This window comes from Vitis riparia, chromosome 11 (assembly GCF_004353265.1).
Source record: "Vitis riparia cultivar Riparia Gloire de Montpellier isolate 1030 chromosome 11, EGFV_Vit.rip_1.0, whole genome shotgun sequence".
Lineage (NCBI taxonomy): Eukaryota > Viridiplantae > Streptophyta > Magnoliopsida > Vitales > Vitaceae > Vitis > Vitis riparia.
Genome location: NC_048441.1, coordinates 17966785 through 17988258, shown reverse-complemented (window position 1 = coordinate 17988258; position 21474 = coordinate 17966785). Strand labels below are relative to the sequence as shown.

Genomic DNA, 21474 nt, shown 5'->3' with positions numbered 1-21474 from the left:
TCAGCCCCTCAAATGGTTGAGATGGGTTCTACTGAAATCCTCATCTTGATCTTTTCTCTTGTGGGTTATCTCAACTGGTTCAAGTTTTGCACTGCAACAATGCAGTACCCATGAATAATTGAGATAACAAATTTCTTGATTTTGCAGAAAATTAGCCGCGTAAGTTAGTGTACTATCTGTCAAGTGAAGTTACCATTTTTCCTTAGAGGGGATGATCATTGGATGATGTTGTAATATGCTATGCTCCTATCATCTCATGTTCTTGTCTTTAGTGGTAGCGTTTATTTCAACCAGGGTTAAGGAGGGTGGAGATTTTGCAGATAGGGTTGTGGCATATGGGGCTGTGTAGTAGGGTAGCAGCATTCTAGACTCTCCTTGCGTTTTGTCTTTTTTAAGTTGTCTCTTCTCACGTGAATGTCTTCATAGGCCTGTGCTTGAACTGATCAGCTCCTTTAAAAGTGGTTACCACTCTCTTGTTTAGGCCCTTTTAGTCTCTCTCCCCTCTCCCATTTCTCCACTTCTCATACCTTCACTGGACAACAACAAAAGCACTGTTCTTTCTGTGTTCTTTCCTCTCCCGCTATGACTCCAAATTACCTAAATTCACCACCTCCTCCTCCTTTTCCTTTACAGCTCAATGAAGATCAACACCATCAGCTTTTCTTCACTCCAAAGCCTCAACCTTCTTCTTCTTCATCTTCTTCTCTAACATGTCCTATTTTCTTCAGCCCAACTCAGGAGCAAGGTGGATGTCACTATAGGGATTTACACCAGGCACAACCTCAACAAGAGGTAGTAGTACTAGTACTACATAATTTGAATTTGGCTTTTCTAGGGTTTTTATTTTATTTTTTATTTTTTTTTAAGTTGTAAGTTTATCATTTTCTTTATCTGATCCTTTGATCTCTTTCTTGAAATTAGGCTCATGATAAATTTGTTTTTCGGGGTGGATCATATGATCATCCAACACTGGAGAGTGAGAGTGACAATGGCCTCAAGTTAACCATTTGGAAGACAGAAGACAGAAATGAAAATCACAGTGAAAATGGCTCAGTTAAGTGGATGTCTTCAAAGATGAGGGTGATGCAGAAGATGGTGATCTCGGATCAAACTGGTGCCCAAAAACCAAGCAACACTGCACTCAATTTTGGAGATCACAAGCAGCAATCCTCGCCTTCTGAAACCGATAACAATAGCATCAATTCCTCTAATATCAACAGCAACAACACAATTAGGGTTTGTGCAGATTGTAACACAACTAAGACCCCTCTGTGGAGGAGTGGCCCAAGAGGCCCTAAGGTACTTAAATTTCACCCTTTCCCTTTCTCTAAATTATGATAATAAAAATTTGTTTATAACATTCCTCCACAATTATATTGGTGCAGTCTCTCTGCAACGCCTGCGGAATCCGGCAAAGGAAGGCTAGACGGGCCATGGCTGCTGCTGCTGCAGCTGCCAATGGCACAATTCTTCCAACCAACACAGCACCCACGAAGACCAAGGCCAAGCACAAAGACAAGAAGTCGAGCAATGGTCATGTTTCACACTACAAGAAACGGTGCAAACTGGCTGCGGCCCCATCTTGTGAAACGAAGAAGCTTTGTTTCGAGGACTTCACCATAAGCTTGAGTAAGAATTCCGCTTTCCACCGAGTATTCCTCCAAGACGAGATCAAGGAAGCGGCGATCCTGCTAATGGCTCTATCTTGCGGCCTCGTCCATGGTTGAGTTTCCCATAGATCTTCACTCCAATTTTAATTAGGCTATTTCAGTTTCATGGTTTTTACTTAGACTTAGAGAATAGTAGTGTGATCAGTGTCATGAGAGATGGAGAGTAATGATAAATCATGTGAGAGGTACCGCAAATTCAATAAAATCAAAACCAAGGAATAAACATTATGTTTGGTAATCTTATGAGCTTCTCGTCTTCCCAATTTCCAAGGTTTTCTTAATTATTCTGAGGGTATAATGATCATTAGCTTTATTAAATCCAAGTGATTTTGATCATAATATAGATAGATAAAAATCAATGGTGAGACCAAGCAGTGGATGCACGTGATGGAATTTGTATGCTAGCTAGCGAGCTGGTGGAAAACAGTAGTACTATAGCTACTAGTATATCGATTACCAGTGGTGCAGATTGTCTGATTCACATGCTTGATAATACACAGCCTAAAGCTTCACACACTGGCTCTTCAATAATACACGAATGTGGCAAAAGAAACAAAGCCGAAACATGATCTGTTTTGTAAGATGTAGCTAACTGGCTCCACAATCATGATGGTGATGATTCAAACAGGCTAAAACAGCTTTTCGCCTCTTAGGGATCTGATAGATTGCCCTAGGGGATGGTGGTCTCGTCCCAGACACTGATTGAAAGAGTCTTGACATAGAGAAAAAGTGGCGTTGCATTATAGGGTAAGAACTACTGCATTTGCAGTGCCCGTGGGGACTGAAGATATTAAACACACACAGAACAGTGGCCATCAAGTCAAGTCTATGATGGACGTGACTTCATTTAAAAGGCCTTAGTTTTTGAACGAGAACGTTTGTATTGGAGGGAGGTTGACGAAGATGCTACAGCTACAGCTACCATGTGTTTGTTTGTAAAGTCTGTGGGTGTATATATACGTATATAATATGATGTTTCCTTGTTAGTTTTTTATTTTTTTTTAAATCCTTGAAAAACTGTATTGGGAATAATTATCAGTCAAGAAAAACTAGAGTGGATGACTGTGGAGTGCATCTGAATGTTGTCCTTTGGTAGTGATAAAAATATTGTTATTTTGGATTACCAAGATTCTATTATTAAACTGTTTTTGAAAATAATTTTGAAATTGGTAGGTAAGAAGTTCAAAGCAAGAATTTTTCTATGTAATAAATAAAGTAAAACTTTCAATTTATAGTTTCAATCTCGAATACCAAAAAATATTCCAAAAGGCCTTTCCTAGTCGAGCTCAAACAATAAAAACTTTTTGACAAATACATTTTGCCACGTGTGTATTTACTATAATATCATATAATGTTTAAGAATAATAAATTAAATAAATAAAAGTGATATTAAATATTTACATATATTCCATGATGAATAAATATCATCATTTGTTAATTTTTCATTGATAATATTTTGCCAAAAAATTAAAAATATACTTGTCATATTAATTTTGAGAATTAATTAATGTTTTCATAATCGAACAGGTGATTAAACTGAAAAAGTTACCAGTTTACGATTCACTAGTTGAATTGTGATTGAACCAATGACGTTATAAATAATAATTTATATATTATATAAAAATTTAAATAATTATAAGAAATTAAAATTTTAATAATATTTCATTTTTATATTTGACATATCAAATTAAATGATGAAAAGAAATATAAATATATTAATATTTTAAATTTTATTAAATAGAATTTTTATAATATTTAAATATTTAATTTTATTTGCATGTCTTTTGTATTTTATTATTTTGAAATTATTATGTTAATTAATTTATATTATTTTTTTAATTACATTATATAATTATTATAAAAATAAATGTGAAAGTGTTTTATACTTTTATACAATAAAAATTTGAAAAAAAAAAATTAATTTTGTTATATATTTTTATTTACAAATATAATACAATGAAGAAGTTTTATAACTTAATGGTTAAGCTTCATTTTACACCTGAAGGTCCCAACTTGCAAAATTTTTTCTTCTCACTTACTAATCCCACATCGAATAGATAAAAAAATATGTTGGGATGGTGGGGTATAAAAGGCATGCAAAAATCATTAACTTGTAAAACTAAAAGCTTATTGGGCTTAATAACAAATGGGCAGATAGGCTCCTCATAGTTTTGGTGCAAAATGCATCAAAATGTTTTTTTGCCTTTAAAAATAAAAAATTGAACCATTCGATTCAAAGAGAACTAGCTAGTTCATCCTTTTCAATTGATTCGATTTCAGTTCAACAATTGAATCAAAATCGTGACCAGTCCAATTTTTAAAACCATGGAATTAATTTCACCAATAATTATTTCCCTTTTGACATATCATTTAATTATAAAAATAAAAACTTATATACTTTGTGTGAATTATAAACTGTTTTCTCGCATTATGATTTATTACCCAATATTCTTTAGGATGAATATATTTGGTTACATATTTTATGATATTATTTGTAAGTATAAATAATTACTCATAGTAAGGATTTAATAAAATGTAGTATATTTCATAATTGACACCATTTTTAAATTTTTAATTAAATATATGTTTATTCATTTGTTTTTTATAAAGATGCAACTTGGACGAATTGGATTACATTTAAGGGACTTGGACAATCATTTTCAATACTTGGATTGGACTTGGGTTAGGTTTTTTCAACCCCATTCAATTTGGGTTAGGCTTGGGTCAAGGTTCTGATAACCTAAGCCAAATCCAAACCCAAACTCAATTTATATTTTTATAATATTTATCATATTTATTATCCTATCTAATAATATTTATATATAAGAAAAAAATATCAAATTATATTATGTCATATATTTTTTATTTTTTTAAGAAAAATTTATAAATTTATATTTATTTTTTTTGTTACTATCATATTTTTTTTTCTTATTTACTATTAAATTTTCACATAAATAGATAAAATATTTTTACAACTTGATTTTGAATTATACAACTTGATTAACCTGAACTTAAGTTGAACAAACCAAGTCTAACTCGAACACAACTTGAAATTAGAAAAATAAGATTGAGTTGCACTTGAGTTGTTTGTCTTAGGTATTAGATTGAATTGTAAATAATTTCTTAGAACAAAATTGTAAATAAGTTTATTTGGAGCTTTTTTTTCTATTAGTTATTTGATTGGGTTATGTAAAAAAAGCGCCGATGAAGTTTTGTGGTGTGTTTGATTGCCAAGAAAAAGAGAAGGAAAGTAAGAGTTAACACATTTCCTAATATGATAGCAACACAAATGTTGAAGTTAAAATCTATTTTCATTTTCCTTTTCTTTTTCTTGAATTTTCTTCGTGACCTAAAGGTAGAATTGGGTTTTGGGTTAGTCAAAAGGAATGCAACTGGTGTGAGTAGAGGACAGGTGTTTGTGATTGGAGTTGGGAATAAGGCATAGAATTGAGATGAAATTACAAAAATGTCATTCTTAATGGGTCAACGAGTGAACAATGCTTTGAGATTGTGTTGCGGTAGTTTGGAAAATATTAAAAATAAATAAAGATAAATAGGGTAAACAAAGTGACAAGAAGCTTTTGTAATGTAAAGATATTGATGGATATTCCAATTTTGTTTTTCTAAATATTTTTATAAAAAAATAAAAATTACATATCATTAATATATATGAATATAGGTAGAAGAGAATCATTATCATATATGAATATAGGTAGACAACCCAAATTTGTTTTGTTTTCATCTTTACATTCTTATTCCATTATAAATGCTTTTAAAACTTTTAAAAAAGTTCTTTGAGAATTACCATAAGCGATTCTTCAAATTTTAAAAGCAATTCTAAAAAAATTGTCAAATACCTACTTTTTATAAGGTGGTAAGTATTAGGAACCGGTTCTAGAGTGTTTTTGACAATAATTTTAAAAAATGTTTCTAATATTTCTAAGACTAAATAATAAAAAATTTTAAATATTAGAAAAGTAAAAAACACTTCCTAAAATCATTGTTAAACGAGCTCTTAGTCCCTCTCAAAATCACTCTTATAAATTATTCATGTCTTCAATTTACTTGCAAACATGCACACAACAAAGTGTTCAAAATATTTCTCCCCATTCAAGATAAAAATTTCCCAGTACAGCTTAATTAGCAACAAATGGATAAATAGAAGAAAGAAAAGGGCCCAAGTGAAAAGCCACAATACAGTTTTTACAAGTAGTCATAATAAAGAAACTCATTTCATTTTGGTATAGTAGAAATAGAAGTAGCTAGTTTTGCTTACTGGAAGTCTGGGATCTCAAATACTCGGGCAGTACCATCAAGAGAAACAGAAAAGAGGAAGTTCCTATCAGCAGATACAGCCAGAGACTGGATGGCATCGGAATGCCCACTGAGGATCCTCACACAATCTCCAGAGAGGCTATCCCAGATTCTTACTTTCCCATCCACACAACCAGCAGCTATGTACTTAGAAGCACCTAGCCATGACAAGGATGTCACCCCATCCTGTTCACAGGGATACAAAAATACGAGACTTTGATGAGAAACAGACAGGCAGTTCAATTTTTGGAAGGTGTTTTACTACTATTTTCTATGTGAAACTGTACTCCGACAGACCTCGTTGTCACATGTGCAGCGCGGAGATGAATGCTGCAGATCCCAGACAATGAGCTTATTGTCCATGCTGCCTGTTGCGGCCCATGGAGAACTGCCATGTAAAACGAGTCATGAGCATCATGTTTACATGAATTATAAAAAAAAAAGACTAACTTAATAGGATAAATCTAAGAAGTACAAAGTGATTTCTTTATCAGTGTTTCGTCTTTTGGGAAAAGGGAAAACTTCAAGAAGAGACCCCTGCTAAGATATTATTATCTCTCTTCAAACTATAAGATGCTCAGTCCTTACTGGCGCCAAAGCAATCTTGCATACCACTGGGTTCTTAAAGCCAATTTTAGAAACATTAGTAATAAATCTATAGCTGTTGCGACGGTAGCAGCAATCATAATTCAATTACCTTATCACAGCAAGTCTTGACAGGAAACTGGAGCATAATGATGTAGAATGTTTGCTTGTTGGGAATAAGCCGACAGCAAGAGCTAAATGAAAGCAGAGAGCATTCTGCACTCTTGAGGGGTGAAATAGATTGTATTATCTTAGATAAAAAGGAGGGGAAGCGATTTGATAAGATCAAAAGGCCAGATTCTGCATGCACCTGACACACGTGGTGGGTGTTTCTTATTGGCTTATACCATAACATTTGAGCAGCCCCTCATTTTCAAGTAGGTCAAGCCTCAGGTTGTAGTACCTAAGTTGAATCTGACCACTTTTAGCCAATGTAACTAAACTAACACCAATTTACAAATTTCAAATTGCCATTTTGATATAGGATTCACTATAATATAGGGTTACACCATGATCAGATGTACCAAGTTAGGTGTTACTGTAACACATTGCCAGTTCCATTGGTCAAAATTATATTCAAACTTCCCTTTGATGCACCTTGTCATCACATTGGAACATGACAACATCCACAAACTACAAAAAACCTTCTTCAGTCATTTATCAACAAATAATATTATGATCATTAGTATTCACTTTTCCCGACCACCATTGTGATGTTACTTATGTGTGTGTGTGTGTGAGAGAGAGAGAGAGGGAGAGAGAGAGTGTTCAGGGTATACACCTCAGTGAAGGCCAATACATTCGATTGAATCTGTGTGAGAAGTCAACGAACTAACCACCTTTAGATCACACATGAAAGTTTATTACCAACCTGCCTGATAGATAAGAAATATTCACATCCTCTAAAATCCAGCACATTTATCAACTGGTACAACTAAACTTGTAAGTACGAAAAGCAATGCACACACAGTTGCTATCAATTTATCGAAGAATATTTTGAAAGGATGAATGGATGATGCGCTTAAAATTAACAAGAGACCCAATTATCTATTGTACCACAAAAGTAGATAAATAAGTAAAGCATACAAAGATAAAAGACAGTTTTAGAAGCCAAAGCAGCTAAAAATTATAAACCAGATGTGAATGCACCAAATGTCATGCCATGTCACATAAACCCATTAACACAACTTATGTACCGAAGTCCCGTCAGAAATTCTCAAAATTTGCTGAACCACATAGACTCTAACTGTCTAACATGCCCCACAAAAGCCTGGTTGGTATAGTACAATGACCCAAGTAGGAGCAACCCTAGCTGCAATAAGAGTGTAGCCCTCAGCACTACAACGGTGAATATGTCAAATGCCAATTGCTCTAAACACCACAAAATGACATATGAAAGGACTAAAATAGAGATATTAACTACCACATGAGGTTCTGAAAATACATGATCATTATGAAGATATGTTGTTATCAATTTAAAATGATAGCAAAATTTAGGAAAAAAACCTAAAATTTTGAGTAACAATTATGGAACATTGTACATACATATATACATAAATATGTACATATATAACTATAGTTAACGGAATGAACCCAGATTTACGTGCAATTCTGATTTTTATGGAAGCTTAGTTGCTTAATTCAGGGTCCATTTTTAGGAACTATTTTCTGCAACACATTCTTGGACTCCAACATCCTATTTTCACAAGAAAGATTTGCCGCCTTCTCCAAGAGCACTACATACAATTTTCACTTCCGAAAAGTGGCAACCATGTTATTTAGAAATGATTGAAGTCTTTGAGACGAGTTTTGTGGTTCATGATCTTATGAAGAGTAAAGACTTCCTCAAGTGGCCTGTGATCAATTTGGAAACTATGTGGTCCAAACAGCCCTTTAAGGCCATAGAGGTAACTTAATTTATCCAACTGTGTACAAATCAAGATTGCACATACGACATATAACACGGCTAGACACCAACAGCATTATTCAAACAAACCACCAATATTATTGTCTCATGCAGGCTGCCAGCAGGGTGTTACACAGATCTCTTCCATAGGACCCAGACCACATTTGGCAGGTCAAGCATTCCATCTGCATGACAATAACGTGTTCAAATTGATCGACAATGGAGTTCTGATATAGAAAGCTCTACTTGTTCCTCAAACTTGTCGTCTTTCCTCATTTGTGTGTAGCATCTTTGGCAGTTCGATGTAAATGAACTGTCTGTGCCTTTATTTAGTAGCCATTTAGTGAGTTTAATGTAGTAAAACTTTTTTATAGATACACTGGGGTGCAAGCTTTCTGCACACCTGTATACAGTTTAGCAGACAGTTTAAGGACTATGAAAGGGATCTTTGCTCTCTTCTATGTTACCGTATATTGGGATGATTATTGTTGTTTTCCTACTCAGTTAATTTGAGATATCAATTTGGGTGATAACAATTTTGCTTAGTATTTTGTATTTGATCAATTATATGCTTTTTTTTTTTTGATAAATATCATGAATATATTAAAGGGCAAAGGCCACCAAGCATACAGGACGTATACAACCTGCCTCAAAACGAGAGCACAAAAAAAACAAGCACCCTTACCCTCCCTAAGTGGCCGCTAGCCACTCCAAAAAACCTAAGAGTGAAGAGGACTCCTCTCCAATATACACCCTAGCCCAACTCCACAAGGTACAAACAAAAGAATTTTTGAGTTTCTGTATATTTAACACCCCTCCCTTGAAACCTAACCTATTTCTTTCCTTCCATACCGTCCAAAAAATACACAACGGTATAGAATTCCAAATTTTTTTCCTCTTTTTCCCCACAAAGGGGCCCTTCCAACTGAATAACGCCTCCTTCACCAACTCTGGAAACACCCACTGAACCCCCACTAGGGCAAAAATAATTTCCCATAAGGCCCTTACCACTATACAATGCAAGAATGTGATTTATCAATTATATGCTTTTTGTTCTATCAGCATGATCAACATTGGATAATATAGGCAATTTAACAGATATATATGAGGTTGAGAACAAATATTTGCTTTCTAGGTTCCCCTTTAATGAAATTGAGGCTGAGTTCTATCATTGGTCTCCCAAGTACGTCTCTAATAATACTTTTAGTAGATAAAATGTGGTCTCCCATGTGGAGGAGCTAGCCTATGCAAGCAGCATCAAATAAGAAAAGAGGAGTTGAGAGATGACATGAGTTTAACATCTATATTAGAATTTTATTTTCTTCATGTTAACATGTTAAAGCTTCTAAAACTTCACTGTTACACAGTGTTTTGCAGGCTTCGCTTGGTGACTTTGATCCCTCCTATTTAAAAAATAAACAAGAATAAAAACTTTGCTCAGACTTTTGACTTAAAATTAATGGCATCCTATGCATTCTTCTCATGTAGTTTTCTTTTTTTCTATTTTTCTGTATCTTTCATGGTTCCTGATCATTTGAACTATATCTTGTTGCATATGCCTCAACATAGACTACTTCTATTTTGTATTCTCTCTCTCTATTCTCTCTTGATATTCCTCCTTTTCTAAAATTATTCACCTGGAGATAAAAAATAAAATAAAATAAATAATAAGTTATCATTTGCAGTCAAATCTCAGTGCAAATTCTATGATGGAATTAGGTTATTGGAAACTCATGAGAGTCAGTTGTGGCTATTGAGCTAAGATACTTGTATCTTTCCTCAACAAAAATATTACATAAGTATGAGAAAGAGAGTGACAGTTTACCTGGCATAAAAAAGCTAGCAACTACAAATCGCATGCCATATGTAAAACAGACAACACAGATATGATATAACCAAACAATAAGATCAGTTCATTGCCAAGTTTCAAATTTCATTCCAGAGATTTCAAATTACCAAGAATATCAAAATGGCCCCATTTGAAATGTCAAAACTTTGAGCTAATTTCAAAATTCAGAATGTTTATACACATGTGATAGTGTTAAAATTATGAATCTAATATGACTTTTCTAAATCAACAGTACAAAAGCACAATTACAAAAATGAGGGAACAAAACAAGGGATTAACAAGAAAACAAACCTTTCCAGTTGTGATATTCACAAGGTGGACAGAACTATCCTTGGAACCAGTGAGAGCAAGAGTTGAATCAGAGGTTATTGCCAAGCATGTCAGTCCTTCAGTATGATATGGATGACCTTGAGAGGGCAAAAATTCAGGTATCAAGAATGGCAAAGAATATCCCAACAACAAATAAAAGCCATCCAGGATAGCATAAACCCTTCATCAAGTTACTCAATGCAGTATACTAAGATAGCAAGAAAATAGGGTAGAAGCTATAAACAAGTTGAAAAGTTTGAAGAAGCAACTTACATTGCTCCTTCCATACAACTGTACAAGTAACATGTAGTCAGGCTAGGAAACAACAGTCAGATATTGACTTTTATGATACACACATAAAAAACAAGAGGATATCAAGAATCTTGGCCAACTTCATCCCTTCATATGATGCAGGAGGGAACAGTGACACAAAAACAAATAGCCAAAGCTTCTCATGACTACTTCAAATAGTATAACTTAAAATTTCCAGGCCTCCAAGTGGAAATGGAGATGGAAGTAATCACCTTCTAAAGAAGGGATTTCACCTTATTAATAATTTTCTCATTTAGGAGTAATTAGTAAATCTTTAAATTTTGGAAGAACCCTAAGAATAACAAGATTTGGTTTCAATTAGAACCAATTTGAAACCTGAAAATTTTGAATTTTCAATCCTTCTCCAACTATCTTGAATTATTTTGTATAACCATGGGCCAAAATTGATGTCAAAGTGTTGTGGGCATTAATCATATTAAATTCACATACGTGGGACAAACAATGAGATAGACGAAGATAACATTTAGGAGGAAAAAAAAAATCATATTATTACCTATGATCAATGAACTTGGACATCAATGTCATGAAACACAAACATGAGGTGTTGTGTACAAAATCCATGATACTTATTAAAATGTGACAGCATAATTTTAATTCAGATTTTAAAACTGGAATACCTGTAAGGAAAATGAAAAACAGAATAGAAAGTAGTCCACATATATATACCTCTAACAACATGGATATTTTCACCACTACTTGGATTCCATATTCTTAATGTTGCATCATCAGAACCAGTACAGATTGTTTGACCTTAAACAAGCAGTAGAAACAAAAATTAAAAATAAAATTGGAAAAGAAAAAGAGAGGAAAAAGGAAAAGAAAACACTGAATTTCTCCCAATAAAAGAAAATATAGTACCATCAGGAGTAAAATCGCCACAGGTCACACTACTAGCATGACCTGAAAACATGTTAAGGTAGGCACCTCTGTCAGCATTCCACATCCAAACTGTGCAATCCTCTGAACCAGCCAAGACCACATGTCCTCTTGGATGCCACCTGACCCACTGCACAGTGACATGGTCTGTACTCAATTTTTATAAGACCATATGAGAATTGCACTACTGAAAATGCTTGAAGAGTGCACCTCAATGCCTCCACCAGGACCTTCAAGGGTGCATTTAAGGTCTCCTGAAGATGCATCCCAGATTTTAACAAGCCCATCAAAGCTTCCAGATGCAAGCAACTGTCCATCCATACTAAAGTCCAAACTGAACACAGAATCTTTGTGACCTGAACTAAGATTTTAGCAATGTTCAGTTGCTGAGTAAGCAAGAAATTAAAATCCAACTTATTCATGATTTTTGGTTGAATGAAAAGCAAGTTAGAGCTAAAACCCTCAACCAAGGGAATACTAAAGTATGTCCCAATTATATCATACACATGCCTCCAAGTTCAAAAGCCCAGTCACCATCAGAAATCTTCCAAATAAATCCTTTATCATCTCCACCCCCTATTACCACTAATCTTGCATCGATTGGGCTGCATGTGTAACGACCCACACCCAATCATGTAAATATTGTCCGCTTTGGGCCCAAGAGGGCCCTCACGACTTTAAAACGCGTCTACTTGGTTAAAAGGAGCCTCTACATATATAGCGTCAGGAACATTCTCTCCTATCCGATTTGGGACATCAAAAACACCCTCTCATGCAAACACAACGTCCTCGTTGTGTCCCATGGGATTGCGGGGCCAAACAGACAAACACCCCTTACGGAGTCAAACAAACCCCCACATCGGGGTGGGATCGGCTCTGATACCATTTGTAACAACCCACACCCAACCATGTAAATATTGTCCGCTTTGGGCCCAAGAGGGCTCTCACGGCTTTAAAACGCGTCTACTTGGTTAAGAGGAGCCTCTACATATATAGCGTCAGGAACATTCTCCCCTATCCGATGTGGGACATCACAGCATGCACCTGTGTAGAGTTCACCTATGCCCAAAAAAGAAGGAAAACATACTTATAACCCAAAATCTCTCTGATATAATGAAGGCAAAAGACAGTTTCTCAGTACAATAAGTAAAACTTGAGCTATTTTTCTATCCCTGTCCATAGGTTGATCCAAGACCAAACAGTACATGTGCATGGAGCTTTGAAGCTTATTAGTACTCATAATCTTTCCAACCTCAGCATGATGAGAAATCTCAGACAGGGCAAGGAAATACCCACAGCAAAGACATATATTAATATACCAAGTTCAAGCATAAACCCGGATTACCAGCCCAGAGGGTTGCCTTCATATCATATTTAGGGGATAAGGGGAGCCTGTATAATCATCTTAAGAATACCCTTCCTACCCTAAGCAGTCCCATCAACATATCACAACAATGATAGACAACCTAACAAACTAATCCCAGGATATTCACAAGCACCACAGCATGCACATAGAAGCCTACCCAAGAAGACTTTTCTGAGAGAAACCTTTTTCTCTAAAATTCATTTTTCAAAGGAAAACAATACTCTCTCCAAATAGGTTTTTCAAATTTTTTTTCATATAATGGAAACCCTATTATATTTTGCAAAACTATGGCCGTTTATTAATTGAGTCTAGTTGGAGAGGCAACTTGAACAACATATTTGAAGAGTGCAGCATTGCCATTCTTCAAAATCATAGACAGAGAGAGATATAGAACATACGGTTATGAAAATCTAATATAGTTCAAGTAGTTATACAAGTTTCAAGATTCAACAAACTTCAAAAGAAACACTCACATTTGAAAAGACCAGCAGTACTCATATTTTCATTCAAAAATTTAAGGTTCGGATGGTTCAATCATCTTTAAAGGCACAACAAACTCCCTAAAAGCCACACACACTTAGCTAAGTACATAATCAAATGAATTAACTAAAGAAATTAAATGATGATTCCGAATCAAATATAAACAGTCCAATAAATTGCATAATAACCTGGGTTCAAACTTTATCTTTAAAAAAATTTTGGTGCAGAAAACCGTTTAATCATCCCAGTTAAATTATATCACCAAACTGAATAATAACACTGACATAAATTCCAAAACAACCCAAGTTTTTTTGGAACCTTACCGGTATGACCAGTTCATTTGTGCATGGAATCATCAGCTTCCTCTACACCCACCAAAAATTAATTCAAACAATTATTTCAAAAAAATAAAAATAAAAATAAAAATCAGTCAAGTTCTATTAAGTTAATTACAGAATTTTAAAAAATAAAAATAAAAAAGAGAAGAAGAAGAAGGGTCATACCAACATCTTCCGCATCATCATCTGCATCTTCTGCATCCGGAAGATCTGAATACACAGGGAAAGAGACAAAGAAATTACAAAAACACAAATATAGAGAGAAAGAGAGAGGGGGGCGGTGTCGACATTGATTTCCAGAACGATGTCGTTTTCATCAAGAAACACATCCCCTTGATCCTCATCTTCGTCATGGTTGGCTGGAGTATTCATTTGATCTCTGTTTGCAGCAGGGTTAGCAGAGGATTTTTGTCCGCCACTCCTGCTTTTCAAATCTACTGGCTTCTGGTTTAGAGATGGCATCACTTAAAAATAAAAATGATTAATTAAATTAATATTCGTAAAGAAAGAAATTTGGGATGGACAAAAGTTCTTAAAACAAATTTTTTTTTATTTTCTTTTTTTACATGTTAAAATTATTATAAAATATTAAAATAATTTAATTTAACTGAATAATTTAAAAAAAAAATAACTAAATTTTATTTAAATTGAAAAAATTAAATAAATAAGGAGTGTGTTGTGATATTTAGAATATTATTTTAACCTTTATTAAGTTAGAATTTATTTATTTATCTATTAAAATTAATATGATTTTGGCTCATTTAGAGGGATTCTGATTAAAGTGTTTTTAGTTAATATTGCTTTTGTCTATAACCCTTTGGCTAAGTGTATTTATTTTCTAATTTTTTATTTTTATAATTTAATAAAAAAATAAAAATAAAAATAAAAATATTGGAAACACTTTATTACCAAATTTGAAATAAATTTTAAAACGAGATTTCATCCACAACCCACATCTCATTTTGCTCTTTCAAACAAGATGTGTCCATCGAAAATTCACTGAAAATTATACATAAATAGTAGAATAAAATTTAATCAATTTAAGGCTTCTAATTTATTTATAAAGATTGAGATTGAATTATGAAATAATAGGTTTTACATTTTTATTATCTTTTTGATCAAAAAATTTAAGAATTACTTTTCTTTTTTTCTTTTTTTTGTTACTGTTTAAGTTTTTTCCATTTTTAAATATTTTTAGTTAAAGTGTTATTTCAAATTATTTTGTAAAACGCCCTAAAAAAACAATTGATCTTAATTTTGCAACAAATTCACAAAATATTATTTTGAGTCCACAATTTGCTAAAGGTGTTTTTGTGCCGGAAATATGATTTTTAATCTAAATGTAGAGTGTCTTCAACAATATTTTTATTTAAAATATTTTAAATAGAAGTGTTTTTTCTTTAAAGTTTTTGGAAAAATCACCATCAAATGTTTCTTTATGAAATATTACAAATAATTTTTTTAACTTTTTAAAAATGTTTTCTAAATTTTACTAAATACTTGAATTTTCTTTAAAACAAATTATTTATACTATAAGTGTTATCTAAAAGTACCGTCAAATATGAACTTATTCTACTGCTGTGTTTTATGACTCTCTTCATTAAGAGCCCGTTTGACAATGCTTTTAGAAAACATTTTAATGTGAAAAGCGGTTTTTTTTTAAGAAAATTAACTTCTATTTTTTGTTACTACTCTTACTGAAATTATCATGGGATGAACCACCAAGATTCAGCTTGTATTCTAGACAGAAGCTTTTCATAATCTTGTGGAACCCTCCTCTGAAACTATAAGCCTGTGGCAAACAATATAATGACTTACCGTCCACAATTTCAATTGCAATAGCAACACAAACATGATAGTGGGAACTGAAAAGACGGGGATCATTCCCAGGGTACCAGCCGCAGTCCTGATGTTTTCATATCACAATTTACTCTACTGGAGTGAGATGATTGATTTGCCTTTTGTTTAAGAACAAGACAATGAATTTCTCTTGTAGTTGCAGTGGACGGAGGGAGTGGGAACCATTTCCTGGAGAACAAACCAACACTAATATTTTTGATGTTTTAGTTTGTACTCCTAATGGGTCTGGTGAATGATTTGCCTCGATTGCAATGCCAATGGCTGCCAAAGCAAAGCAAAGCTTCTACTTAGGGAGCCTAAAGACAAGGTAAGGCAGACCTGGCTCTTGCAAAGCTGGGAAGAAGAAAATAGAATATACTAGGGGAGAATACTACCAGCTCACTGTGCAGGATGTAGTATATACTTTGGATGAGAGGACTCAAGTTCACCCCATCAAGGTTGAAGGTACTGCTGGGATTAATCTGCACTCAGTTGTCACAAAACCACTTGTTTCTCAACCTAATTGCCTATACTGGGCCTTTTTTTGGTATACTTCATGTGTATTGTGCTACGCCTCCCTTTAGGCGCTCAACACTTCCACCTGCACCCCCCGTCTCCCCACCTTTTAAAACATTGAGTTATCTTGAAACATTTTGTTTAATCATATTAAGTTTGCAAAGGCGAGACAAACAAGGAGATAGAACAAGATAACATTCAGGAGGAAAGAATCATGTTGTTGCCTATCAATCAATGAATTTGGACATCAATGTCATGAAAGACAGACATGAAGCATTGTGTGTACAGAATCCGCTATGCTTATTAAAACTGGAATACTAACAAGGGGAAAAACAGAATAGACAGTAATCCACATATATACCTCCAGCACCATGAATATTTTCACCACTTCTTGGATTCCATATTCTGAAGGTTGCATCATCAGAAGATTCAGAACCAGTACAGATTGTTTTACCTTAAACAAACATCAGAAACAAAAAATTATAACGGATATCTACAAATGAAATTGGAAAAGAAAAAAGAGAGGTAAAAGGAGGAGGCACCAAATTCTCCCAATAAAAGGTAGGCACTTCTGTCAGCATGCCACATCCAAACTGCGCAATCCCCCAAATGTTCTCTTCGATGCTACCTGATTCACTGCACAGTGACATGGTTTATACTCAATTTTTATAAAACCATATGCAAATTGAACTAATGAAAATGCTTAAAAAGTACACCTCGATGCCTCCACTAGGATATTCAAGTGTACACTTGAGGTCTCGGGAAGATGCATCCCAGATTTTAACAAGCCCATCAAAGCTTCCAGATGCAAGCAACCGTCCATCAATACGAAAGTGTAAACTAGACACAGAATCCTTGTAAGCTGAACAGAGATTTTAACAATGTCCAATTGCAGTGTAGGCGAGAAATTAAAATCCAACTTCTTCATGAATTTGGAATAAATGAAAAGCAAGTTAGAGCTAAAATCCTCGACCAAAGGAATACTAAAGTATGTCCCAATTATATTATATACATAACTCCAAGTTCAAAAGCCCAGTCTCCATAAAAAAACTTCCAAATAAATCCTTCGTCCGCCCCCTGTTGCCACTAATCTTGCATGCAACTGTGTAAAGTTCACCTATGCCCAAAAAGAAGGGAAACGTGCTTAGAAGTTATAACCAGAAGTCTCTCTGATATAATGCGAGGCAAAGACTGAGTTTCTTGGCACAGTATGTAAAAATTGAGTTATTTTTCTATGTCCAGAGTTCGATCCAAAACCAAACAGTACATGTGCATGGAGCTTTGAAGCTTATTAGAACCCATAAACTTTACAACTTCTGCATGATGAGGGATCAAGACATGAGGAAGGAATCACCCTCAGCAAAGACATCTATTAATATACTAAGTTCAAGCATAAACCCGGATTACCAGCCCAGAGGGCTGCCTTCAGATCATAACTAGGGGACAAGGAGAGGCTGTACAATCATCTTAAGAGTGCTCTTTCTATCCTAAGTAGATTAATCATTAATCCCATCAACATATCACAACAAGACAACCCAACTAACAAGCTAATCCCAAGATGTTCACAAGCAGCACTGCACACACTCAGTAGCTTACCCAAATATACCTTTTTTGAGAGAAAAAAGAACAAGTCTTTTGTCTAAAATTCATTTTTCAAAGGAAAACAATACTCTTATCAGATTCTCCAGATTGCTTCTTCAAATAAGGGCAACCCTATGATATTTTGAAAAACTATGGACATTTACAAGTTGAGTTTGGTTGGGGACACAACTTGAACAGCACGTTTGAAGAGCGCAGCATTACTCTTCCTCCCATAGTTCTCCCCCACAAGGGGAGAGATATAACATATGATTATGAAAATGTAATATAGATCAAGTGGTTATGCAAGTTTCAAGATTCAACAAACTTCAAACAAATGCTCATATTTTCATTTAAATGTGTAAAGATCAACTGGTTCAATCATTTTTAGAGGCAGAACAAACTCCCTAAAAGCCACACCCCCTTAGCCAACTACATAACCAAGCTATTTAACTATAGAAATCAAATGATAGTTCCAGGTCAAATACCATCAGTCCAAGAAATTGCACAATAACCCAGGTCCAAACCTTATCTCTAAAAAGTTTTGGTGCAGAAATGAAAACAGTTAATTATCCCAATTAAATTATATTGGGATGTTTAAGGAAAAGAGCAGGTAGAAATGCATACCCATTCATTAACATTATAAACTTGATTTGCTTCATTATTGTGACAAAACAAATTTGACTAAAGGGAAACAGTGCGTCTGTAAAGTTCTTCATCATCACTCTCATCTTCCTCATCTGACACAACCTCATTCCCCGGTAACTGCAATTTCCCACCCATACAAAATGATGGACCAACAGTCTCCATTTCAATGTAATCAGCCTGTAGTCTCTCTTCAAATCTCTGGTCACTACAGTTCAGGAACCAATCCAGTGAACTCCTCACCCCCTTGCTTTGCAACCTCTGATACCTGGGTTTGATCCGAGATTCCAAACTATAGGTAAAGTATTCTGGAAACTCCACAAGCTCTTTCACCTGTCTCCCCATCTCACTTTTAAAAAAGTAATAGCTATTTTTCATTAGCTCAACCCGCAATGCCACTAACTGGGGACATTTCACAACCATCTTTGCCACATCCACAGCTGGTATTCCTCTCCCAAGGAGAAACTCAACAGGTTTCATAATTACATTCTGGTTAAGACTAACTATTTGTGGCATCCTCTCAATCACTCTAGCAAAACCATCTGGATCAATCTTGAGCTTCAAATTAAAGAAGTACTGTTGTGATGACAACTTAGCTTTCAAAGGCAACCCAAGAATTTGTGGGAACTGTGCTATAACCGAAGCAAGCGCCTCCCTCCTAATCCCAAAGCTAACCAAACAATCCACATTGGGCTTAATACACTCCTCCAAATCGTACCCAAGCACATATACCCGCTTCTCAAACATCCTTGCCAACACCTTCTTGGGTAAACCCAATGAAACCAAGTAATCAACAATGGGTTTAATCACAGTCCCCACTCTCATTCCTAAAAAATAGGGATACTGTGTCACCATCGGTCCAATATCCCTCGGACTCACTCCAATACTCACTAGATAGGCCACAGAAGTGCTCATAGTTCCCTCCAACTTAAACCCTAAAAGCTCAGGATACTTCATCAAGACATAACCGATGTCCTGCTTATCCACATCAAGCCCTCTAAGGAACTTCACTACAGGAGCCAATTCAACAACCACGCTGGCATGTAACACTTGCGGGTAATTCACCACGAATTCACCAAGTTTCGATCGAGGAATCCCGATTTTCTCCAAATAACCCAAAACTGGAATCATATTTTTTCGGACACTGCATCCGAGCATTAACGGGTACTCATTTAAGTGGTCAATGGTGACTCCCAGTTTCTGGAGAAATTCCACCCGTTCTCGCATGACTTCGACCGTAGAGGGGAGTTCAACTTGTTCGAGCTCATCTGGGATGATGCCGAGGGTTTTGAGGTAGTCGGAGATGATAACACGAGAGACTAGTCTCTCTTTGCGGCCTAGGACGACGCCCCATGTGACCGAGGGCATTTCATATTCGGGGAATTTGGAAGAAGATGAGAGAAAACGGAGAAATGGGCGGAGGGTTCTAGGGTTTGAGGTTAGGGTTAAGGTTAGGAGCTTGGTTCTTCTGAGGAGTGAGATCATTTTGCAATGAAATGTGAATCGCAGGGTTTTGATGGATCAAAGTTTGGGAGTTCGATAGAGAGGAGGATGGAAGGAAAGGACGAAGAGAGAGAGCAGCACCCGTCTGCACGAAGCCCTGTCTGTGACGGCCCCCTCAAGGAGGTAGTTTCGTGGAGCGGATGAACAAAAATGGAACAGAAACTTTTCAAAATAATTTTAGGAATGAGGATTTAAAAAATAAAAATAAAAAAATCGATAAATGGTGTGTATATTATAATGATTTTTTAAAAAAATAATGTGAAATATTGATAATTCAAATTTACATATGATAAAGGTTATGATTTGGGGAAAATAGAGTATACAAATTAAAAATATGAATTTTGAAAGTACGTATAATAAATATTTGATTATATTAAATATCAATAATTTATACAAATTACATTCTAATAATTATTTTTAAATTTAAATGAAAACATATATAATTTTGTAAAACCTTAAGGGGGTGTTTGGTACGTCGGGATAGGGAATGGAAATAATATTTTGTTTCCTTTCCTATTTCTTAGTGGAATGGAATGAATTTGATGATTTCATTTCTAGCATTTGGACGAACTTAGGAATGCAAGATTGGAATGATTATTTGTTTCAATTCCAATGTTTGATAATAATAGGAATGGAAATGAAAAAGAAATAAATTTACAATAATATCCTTACATATAATTTAAAATATTTTTTTATTTTTACTTTTATTTTAAAAAAATAAAATTTGAGAGGTTTTTTGTTATTAAATAATAAGACTAAAAAATATATATATATATACTCAATAAATAAAAAATTAACCATAAAAAATCGTATAACTCTAATGCACAAATATTCAATTATTATTTTTATTAAAAATTTGAATAATTTGTCATGCTTAAGTAGTTATAAAATTATATTTTTCAAAAAAAAAATATTTATTATAATATTTAAATTCTCAAAGCTAGCAAATGTTTTTCGTATTTTCAAAAGAGGAAATAAAAGAATTCAAATTTATTTTAATTTTCAACAAGTATCATATCCAATAAAATCCATAACCTTAAAAAATTTTAAATATTCGTTTTTTTTTTATCAAAATTTTAAATAATTTGTCATGCAAAAAAAGCTATAGAATTATATTTTACTAAGAAAAAAAAAAGAAAAAAAAAAGATAAGAAGTGGATGATGAATGGATAGACCTTTACAAAGAAGATAAACATTGGGTTTGAAAAATAAGATAAGAGGGTAAAATAATAATTTAGGTTATTTTATATTATCAAATAGGTTTAATGAATCAGAATACCACCTACTTTTAATGAATGCAAATCCGACTCATAAGTTGGATTTGATTTCTGCCGGAATAATTTTTTATTTCATTTCCGTCTTCTTAA

At 34.2% G+C, this 21474-nt stretch overlaps 3 protein-coding genes across 6 annotated transcripts; 1 reads left to right on the top strand and 2 right to left on the bottom strand.

Annotated features, from left to right (window-relative positions):
- The first annotated feature begins 442 nt into the window (after nucleotides 1–442).
- Nucleotides 443–1913, top strand: LOC117924576 (GATA transcription factor 21). Of its 2 annotated transcripts, none has more exons than XM_034843234.1 (3): nucleotides 443–795; nucleotides 922–1299; nucleotides 1386–1913. In XM_034843234.1, the coding sequence occupies exons 1-3, from the start codon at nucleotides 583–585 to the stop codon at nucleotides 1725–1727; spliced, it is 933 nt and encodes a 310-aa protein (XP_034699125.1). In that variant the 5' UTR covers nucleotides 443–582; the 3' UTR covers nucleotides 1728–1913. The 2 variants fall into 2 exon arrangements, with proteins under 2 accessions (XP_034699125.1, XP_034699126.1); XM_034843235.1 differs by having other exon boundaries at nucleotides 447–792.
- A 3845-nt stretch (nucleotides 1914–5758) lies between these two features.
- Nucleotides 5759–17031, bottom strand: LOC117924819 (angio-associated migratory cell protein-like). The gene is made up of 13 exons (XM_034843526.1): nucleotides 16924–17031; nucleotides 16743–16835; nucleotides 15845–15932; nucleotides 14192–14236; nucleotides 12353–12475; nucleotides 12053–12198; nucleotides 11825–11972; nucleotides 11633–11716; nucleotides 10616–10731; nucleotides 7355–7408; nucleotides 6682–6806; nucleotides 6282–6372; nucleotides 5759–6170 (listed from the first exon to the last, which is right to left on the bottom strand). The coding sequence occupies exons 1-13, from the start codon at nucleotides 17029–17031 to the stop codon at nucleotides 5943–5945; spliced, it is 1449 nt and encodes a 482-aa protein (XP_034699417.1). The 3' UTR covers nucleotides 5759–5942.
- Nucleotides 16574–20232, bottom strand: LOC117925187 (transcription termination factor MTERF4, chloroplastic). 3 transcript variants are annotated; one of them, XM_034844109.1, is made up of 4 exons: nucleotides 18587–20232; nucleotides 17098–17498; nucleotides 16924–17017; nucleotides 16574–16835 (listed from the first exon to the last, which is right to left on the bottom strand). In XM_034844109.1, the coding sequence occupies exon 1, from the start codon at nucleotides 20087–20089 to the stop codon at nucleotides 18644–18646; it is 1446 nt and encodes a 481-aa protein (XP_034700000.1). In that variant the 5' UTR covers nucleotides 20090–20232; the 3' UTR covers nucleotides 16574–16835; nucleotides 16924–17017; nucleotides 17098–17498; nucleotides 18587–18643. The 3 variants fall into 3 exon arrangements, with proteins under 3 accessions (XP_034700000.1, XP_034700001.1, XP_034700002.1); XM_034844110.1 differs by having other exon boundaries at nucleotides 17098–17221; XM_034844111.1 differs by lacking the exon at nucleotides 17098–17498.
- Between the last annotated feature and the right edge of the window lie 1242 nt (nucleotides 20233–21474).

Bases quoted from the DNA above. Each gene is read 5' to 3' on its own strand.
- LOC117924576 (XM_034843234.1), top strand. From the start codon at position 583: ATGACTCCAAATTACCTAAATTCACCACCTCCTCCTCCTTTTCCTTTA. The intron at 796-921 runs GTAGTACTAGTA...TCTTGAAATTAG, and splicing joins CACAACCTCAACAAGAGGTA to GCTCATGATAAATTTGTTTT. The intron at 1,300-1,385 runs GTACTTAAATTT...ATATTGGTGCAG, and splicing joins GTGGCCCAAGAGGCCCTAAG to TCTCTCTGCAACGCCTGCGG.
- LOC117924819 (XM_034843526.1), bottom strand. From the start codon at position 17,031: ATGTCACTGTGCAGTGAATCAGGTAGCATCGAAGAGAACATTTGGGGG. The intron at 12,199-12,352 runs GCATGTGTATGA...ATCTTAGTTCAG, and splicing joins CTGGGCTTTTGAACTTGGAG to GTCACAAAGATTCTGTGTTC. The intron at 11,973-12,052 runs GTGCACTCTTCA...GTCACTGTGCAG, and splicing joins GTCCTGGTGGAGGCATTGAG to TGGGTCAGGTGGCATCCAAG.
- LOC117925187 (XM_034844109.1), bottom strand. From the start codon at position 20,089: ATGATCTCACTCCTCAGAAGAACCAAGCTCCTAACCTTAACCCTAACC.